Below are 7,650 nucleotides of genomic sequence, written 5' to 3'. Positions count from 1 at the left end.
GTTTTTTTGTTTTTTTTTTTTTTTTTTTTTTAAAGATGACCGGAAAGGGGATCTCAACCCTTGACTTGGTGGTGTCAGCACCACGCTCAGCCAGTGAGCGAACCGGCGATCTGTATATGGGATCCGAACCCTCGGACGGGAGCGCCGCCGCGCTTCCCAAGCGGCGCACTATCCAGTGCGCCACCGGGCTGGCCCCTGGAAAGGGGATCTTAACCCTTGACTTGGTGTTGTCAGCACCACGCTCAGCCAGTGAGCGAACCGGCCATCCCTATGTGGGATCCGAACCCGGGGCCTTGGTGTTATTAGCACCGCACTCTACCGAGTGAGCCATGGCCGGCCCGGTTTATTTGCTTTTTGTGTGTAGTTCTAACATTTAGGAAGGTCTGTATTTTTGGTTTAGTAGTTACCTTTGTAATTATCTGTATTTTTGGTCTAGTAGTTACCTTTTTAATTATAACTTCCCCCCAAATTCTTTTTTTTTTTTTTTTCAAAAATCTTAAAATTTAATAATTTGAGAAGGACATGTCTCAGTGTTGCCTTTTCCTGATCACTTTTTCCTAGTACTTTTAACCCACAAATTCAAGTCTTAGGGGATGTTGTTCCTGAATTACATCTTTCAATATTTTTTTTGTTCCATCATTTTGGGTTTCTTTGAGGGTTATAATTATGTTTACATGGGATCTCCTTCCCTGTCTTCCATAACTTGTTTTCTCCAAACAAATAAACAAAAAAACATCTCTTTATTCTTATTCTGTTTGTTTTGCTTTTTTCTTTCTGACCTCCATGTCTCTTATTGTGTTTTCAGCAGTGTCTGTTCTCTGTGCTGCTGCCAGTTTTGTCCTCATTTATGTAATGGCTTTCATTTCTTCTTTTAACTTCTTCCTTGAGCTCCGTGAACTCAGGTTTCCTCTCCTATTATTTTTCATTTCTTACTCTGAACTCTTGTATCTCTGCTTTGTGCTTGATTCAGTATTTTTAAGTGTCATGTCAACTTTTTTGATAAGTGTTCATCTGCCATTTGTTTTTCCTGTTCCTTTATTTTTTCTTGTAGTGTCTTTGTTTTGCTCCTATGCTGCTTTCTTATTGCTTACTCATCTTTGAATGAGTTGAGATTTTCCTGGACTAGCTGTTTGCAGGAGGTTCATGCAGGAAAAGGGCTAAGTCTGTGTTCTAGGTTAACAGGAGTTGTATGTATGAGTTTTCAGGTTTTTTCCTAGAGATAGCTATGGTAAAGTTTCATCTTTCCTCTTGCCATTTGCTTTTTGCAAATATGGCTTGTCTGGGATTACTCATTCAACCTTTCTTTCTCTGCTTCGCAGAAACGGCACATAAGCACCAGCTGCCATCTTGGACACTCCATTCCTAATATTGCAAACAGTGGAGTCTAGATTTGCACCTCCGAGTATGTGCTTTACCTTAGAAGAGTAGACTTTTCTGGCCCTTTCTGAGATCTGCAGCCTTAGGCATCCTCTCGCCACTTCTTCCTGTACCTCCTGCTTGCTTTTCACTATTTTTGCCAGTTTTTACAGCTTATGTTTGAAATTTCAGCTGCCTCCTAGTTTTATCTAAGCTGGAGTTTATTTCTGTTGCCTATTTTCTTTGTTTCTTTGGGGTGTTTTCTGAAAGGAAAAGAGGAGATATGCTGACTTTGAACCCCATTATTCTTTCCAACCTTGCTGTATATACAGTCATATGCTGCATAATGACATTTAGGTCAATGATGTACTGCATATATGACAGTGGTCAGAGCAATAAGCTGTACCATATAGCCTAGGTGTGTAGTAGGCTGTAGCATCTATATTTGTGTAAGTACTCTTTCTTTTTGTACAAGATGAAATCACCTAATGACACATTTCCTCAAAAAGTAATCCTGTTGTTACTCGACGCATGGCTGTGTATAATTTTTCTGTTGAAATCATGTAGAGAGCTTTTTATTTGTAATACTAGGAATACATTTTTGTTGATGATGTGGGACTAGGTGTTCTTTATTCTCCCCTAGCACCAAAACTTTATGTATGATTTTTATGATTGGGGGCAGGAAATGTAGAGATGCTCCTTCAACTCCAAGCCTCTTCTTAACCTTCTTCCCTTCACCCTGCCCTAAGCTTTGAATAAGGGCTTTATAGAATTAGGGCTAGAGTTGAGAAAGACTAGAGAGGTTCGTATGGATGGATGTAACCTTCAGAGAAATTATTAAGTAAAGAGTTGGGCCTTTGAGTCAAGTTGGTGATAGTATGAGAGAGTGGAGATAAATCCAAGGGGAATGTAATAATGCAGCTGGGCAGGGGAAGTGCTCTGAATGGGTGACACTGAGTTGAGAAATAAAGGATAAGAAGGTTTCCCAGGTTGCTAATTTTTTAAATATTTTGTTTCCATGTACTATAAATGACTTAAATTTGGATGTGAAGTTAGATTTTTTTAAAACAATATACTTGATTCAGTGCTACAGAAAACTCCTTTTTCCTTGATTTGTAATTATTAAGCAGAAATGGTAAAGTCAGAATCAGTGGTCAAATCAGAGTGAGATATCTTTTAGCAATTCCATGCTATAATATACATTTTCAGTCTAACTTTTATTTTTATGTTCTGTTTTTATTATATAGGCTAATTAAAATGATCGTTCAGTCTTTTAAGAAATCATACTGAATGGTTTTTTGTTTAACGTAATAAAATATAACATTTAAAAGCTTTAAGATTTTTATGATAATGTTTGACATTAAGATTATTTTCTCACGGTGTCCTCCAAAGCCCTGTGTGATAGGGCTCTTGCCTCACTCTAAACTCACCTTGCGCCACTCCTCCCCTGGCTCACTAGGCTGGAGCCACACTGCCTCCTTTTTGTTTTTCAGACTTTCCATGATATTTCCTTTTGGGGTCTTTGCAGTTATCCCCTCTGGCTGAAATGTTTTCCTGTGTTGTTCTCTATTGCTGATGCTTCTTACCTTTAGTTCTCAACTCAGTGTCACCTCTTCAGAGATCCTCCCCTACTGGGCTGCTTTATTATATTTCTCTTTGTTTCCTTCATAGAACTTACCAAAAAATGAAATGGTCTATTTTACTTATTTGAAAGTATAAAAATGTAATCCTCTTGAAGGCTGCCACCTTGACGGTCTTATTTACCACTAAAATATGATGTCTAGCACTAGTTCAATATGTATGAATGAATGAATGAATGAGAAACCAAACTTAACTGGCTGATTCTGTGCCTCTTGATTTGTTTATACATAGATCTTCCTCTAATTGACAGCCTGATTCGGGTCTTACAAAATATGGAACATTGTCAGAAGAAAGCAGAGAACTCTGCAGAGTCTAATGCAGAAGAACATAAAAACTCTGATTTAACACAAGATGATTTACATTTGAAAATCTTAAAGGATATTTCATGTGAATTTCTCTCTAATATTTTTCAGGCATTAACAAAGGTAGGAAAGAAGTATTGATGGTTTTCTCAGCAAAAAAAAGTATGAATTGCGTAATGCTCGTAGATTATTACTTTGCTATTATTTTGAATATAAAAGTAGTATATTATGTAGATTTGGGAAAATAAAGGAAGAAAAATCTTTTTTATAAAAAATTTTTTAATTGAAACATAGTTGATTGTACATATCTATGGGCTACAGAATTGAATATCAATACCTATGTGCAATATGTGATGCTCAAATCAGCATAACTAGTATATTCAACATTATACAATGTAATCATTTTTCGTGGCCCCTTACCAATTCCTCCCTTACTCCCACATTCCCCTCACCTCTGGTAACCTCAGTTATGTTCTCTTGAAAGTTCACCATGTTATTGTGATTGTTGTTTCTTTCATTCTTTTTTATTTATTTGTTTATTTTTTCAGCTCCCACTTATGACCAAGGGCATGCGGTATTTCTCTTTCTGTGCCTGGCTTATTTTCACTTAACATATAAGTCATCCATGTTGCTATGAATGACAGTATTTCATTCTTTTTATGGCAAAGTAGAATTCCATCATGTAAATATATACGTTTGCCCTATCTAGTCGTCCAGTGGTGGACATTTGAGTTGGTCCCAGCCTGTGGCTATTGTAAATAGAGCCGTGATAAACATGGGAGTGACGGTATCCCTTTGACATGATGATTTCCATTCCTTTGGGTATATACCTAGCAGTGGAATTGATGGATCATACAGCAGTTCTATCTTTAGTTGTTTGAGGAACCTCCACATCGTTTTCCATAATGGCTACACCAATTTACAGTCCCAGCAACAATGTAGGAGGGTTCCCCTTTCTCCCCATCCTCACCAGCGTTTGTTATTCTCTTTTGATAACAGACAGTCTTTGATAATAGCCACTCTTTTTGATAACAGCCAGTCTAACTGGGGTGAGATGATATCTCAGTGTGGATTTGATTTCCCTGATGCTAAGTGACGTTGAGCGCATTTTTTTTCATGTGTTTGTTGGCCATTTGTATATCTAAGGAAGAAAAATCTTATGTATAACCTCAACTTTATAATCTTAAGCCACGAACTGATGTGGTTTGGGGTGTGTGTGTGTATGTGTATGTATACCAAATATATCAGTACGTTTATGTGTATATATGTATGAGTGCATCTTTCACATACTTTAACCCAGTATGTACAGTTTTTATAGACTGCCCTTTCCACTATAACACTATATTATATATGCATTTTTCTTGACTCCAGATGGATTCACTGAAAGACATCTTACTGAGAGCCAGTTTTTTTAATACACAATTTGCCAAGTAATCACTTTTCAAAATTTACTGCAAACTCATTTTAAGGAATATTCTTCCTGAGTGTGTCCAGTGATTATCAGCATATTCTTCCTTCATGCATATTCTTTCTATCCATATATTTAGAAAATATATTTATGGATATAACTGTGAAGAATATATTCATACCCACTGAATTTTTTTCAGGAAGAATATTCCTCAGAAATATTTCTATTATTTTGGTGAATTGTTATTTTCCATATTTGTATTTTCCAGATTTGGGGTATTACCTTAGCATATGTTTTTAGAAGTTAGATTACTGGGTTCAACATTATAAATGTGAAGATGACTGAAGCATAATGGCTACATATTGCCAAAATGCTGTTGATTTGAAAATGTTGATTTTACTTGACCCTTATTATTGTGTACTATAATTTTTATATCAAGTAAAGTTAAATGGGTAATAAATTGTGCCTTATTTTGATTTGCATTTTTTATTATTAATGAGGTTGAACATCTTTTCATGTATTTGTATATATTTGTGTTTCTTGCTTTATAAATTTATCCATTTTGATTATTTGTATGAGCTCCTTGGATAATATATATTTTGCCTATTCATTGCAGGTATTTTTTCCCATTCTTTACTGTTGCTTTTATTTTTTTGGAAAGAGGGACACAGATGTTTCTTAATTTTTAATTGGCAGGAATATGGAAGGAAAGCGGGCTGGGAATAAACCAGGGATATGTCATGAAAATTCTTATATGCCATACTTAGGGAATTTGGACTTAATCTTGAGGAAACTGAGGCACTACTAAGGATTTTTTCTTTTAAGTATCAGTGATATGATCAATTTAGATTACTCCAGAAGCAATAGAGAAGAATTACAGACAGATGAGTCTGGAGGCCAAGAGACCAACCAGCAGGCTCTTGTGGTTGATAATATTCGAGAATAATCTTAAAAATAATGAGAACCTAAACAATGGAAGTTTGAATGGAAAGGAGAAGTGCGGATGAGAGAGAGATTTAGTAGAGTAGAATTGAACACTTGAGGGGAGGAGTCAGCAGAAGGTGAGAAGGAAAGGTCTTGACTGTGCCCCAAGGTTGTGGTTTGTGCAGCAGAGTGGGTGGCGGTGCCCTTCACTAAAATAAGGACTAAGTGGAGAACATGTTGGGGTTATGTAAGTCTCCTTGATGGTGGTGGGTTCAGTTTGGGACATTAGAAATGCCTGTAGGACCAGTAGGGAATTGTATATACTAATTTGCATTTATTCACCAGGTATAGATTCAGGAAGTTTCCTTTTTTGACATCAAATCTTCTTGTTGTTTTAGGAGACCGTGGCTCAGGGACTAAAGGAGGGCCAGTTCAGCAAACAGAAGTGTTCATCTGCATTTCAAAACCTTCTTCCTTTCTATAGCCCTGTGGTGAGTATGGGTATAGGTAGCAGAGTTTCACAGGGTTACTAAATAAAGTGTTTTCAAGTAAGCACTTGACTATTGAGGTCATTGTCAAAAAAGATAGTGCATATAATTCACACAATTTAATGCCTTTGTTGGAAAGATGACTGCTAGGTAATTCATAGTACTGGCCTGAGTAACAGTTCTAAGAGGAAGGAATCAGCACTGAATTTATAGTACCCTTTCTGTTATGAAGTAGACAGCATACATATTAAGCAAAAGTAGGATTCTTAGGAATAGTCAGTAGGTTTTTATGCTTCTTCAAATGACATCACATTTGCTACCATTAGAGGGAATTTCAAAATAGAAACTTTTTTAGGAAAACAAAATATGGGATGTGGGAGTGAGAGGACATGTTAGCAAGGAGGATAGTAATGAAATGCCAGTAATGGATCCTAAAGGGGAAGCAGCAGGGGAGGATAAGTACTAGCTCAGGAGGAAAACAAAATGGTAAGGGTTAGTCATTTCCTTGATGTTTTAGAGGACTATTCAGGAAGTACTGCTATTGTCATCTTGGGGTCTGTCAGTGTTTCTTTTGCATTGGGCTATTTAGAAACCACAAGTTTGTTTCGACATTTGCAAAGTCAGCAATTAGTATCACCTTTTCCTCCACTATGTTTGATTCTTTCATTTGCCTCATAGGTGGAAGACTTTTTAAAAATCCTGCAGGAGGTTGATAAGGCCCTTGCTGATGACCTGGAGGAAAGCTTCCCAAGTTTGAAGGGTCCGACTTAAAAACTGAATTGAACTTTCTTCTGTACAACAAATAAACTTTATTTTCATTACTAATAGTTAAAATTGACACGTAGGAAATATTAGATAAAGCCCATATTAGGCCATAATTGTCTTGTATTACACTCATGCCTTTCTTCCTCCCCCAGCCTTATCTCGTTTTTATTTGGCATTAAAATTTCACCACTATCACCCCTCCCCCCTGCCATTTTTATATTGGTTATATGGTACTTATCATTTTTAGTTGAAGAAAGCAAAAATAAAACCATTGAGGTTCTTTTTAGGATATTTGAGGGGTAGGTTAATTTGATTTTTATGTGAGAATTTTGTCTTTGTATCCACTACAAGTGTATTCAGCTGTAGTAACAGAAAACTCTCTTACAGTAGCTTGAGCTGATGATGGCTTTCATGTATCTCAGGCAATAAGAAGTCCAGGGTGGGCAGTCCAGACATGATAAGATGGCTCCTTTCATCTTTCTGTGTGATCTGCCATGTGGACCATTGTGTTCATGTTTATTGTCTGTGGTTAAGGGGGCTGTGCCATCTCTGGGCTTTTCATCCACACTCAGGGAGGAAAAAGGAGAAAGAGGCAAGGGGCGTTTCTCCTAGCAAGTCTTTACGTTTTTATTTGGAAAGCACAGCCCTCGCTGGCTAGAACCTTGTTGGATGACTATCTGTAGAGACGTGTGCCATCTCTGGGCTTTTCATCCACACTCAGGGAGGAAAAAGGAGAAAGAGGCAAGGGGCATTTCTCCTAGCAAGT

The 7,650-nt window shown here is 37.1% G+C and overlaps 1 protein-coding gene across 1 annotated transcript in view; it reads left to right on the top strand.

The window, feature by feature from the left end:
* The window catches only part of SAAL1 (serum amyloid A-like 1), a 27,470-nt gene extending 20,524 nt beyond the window's left edge, over positions 1 to 6,946 (top strand). Inside the window, exons 10-12 of the mRNA XM_008589618.1 lie at positions 3,229 to 3,422; positions 6,030 to 6,122; positions 6,798 to 6,946. Of these exons, the coding sequence (XP_008587840.1) occupies positions 3,229 to 3,422; positions 6,030 to 6,122; positions 6,798 to 6,890 (380 nt within the window). The 3' untranslated portion in view covers positions 6,891 to 6,946. The remainder of the gene's footprint in view (positions 1 to 3,228; positions 3,423 to 6,029; positions 6,123 to 6,797) is intronic.
* Positions 6,947 to 7,650: the final 704 nt, after the last annotated feature.

This window comes from Galeopterus variegatus, unplaced genomic scaffold (genome assembly GCF_000696425.1).
Source record: "Galeopterus variegatus unplaced genomic scaffold, G_variegatus-3.0.2 Scaffold5556, whole genome shotgun sequence".
NCBI classification, from domain to species: domain Eukaryota; kingdom Metazoa; phylum Chordata; class Mammalia; order Dermoptera; family Cynocephalidae; genus Galeopterus; species Galeopterus variegatus.
Note: the sequence above shows the minus strand (reverse complement) of the source record. Positions and strands in the feature narration are given on the sequence as shown.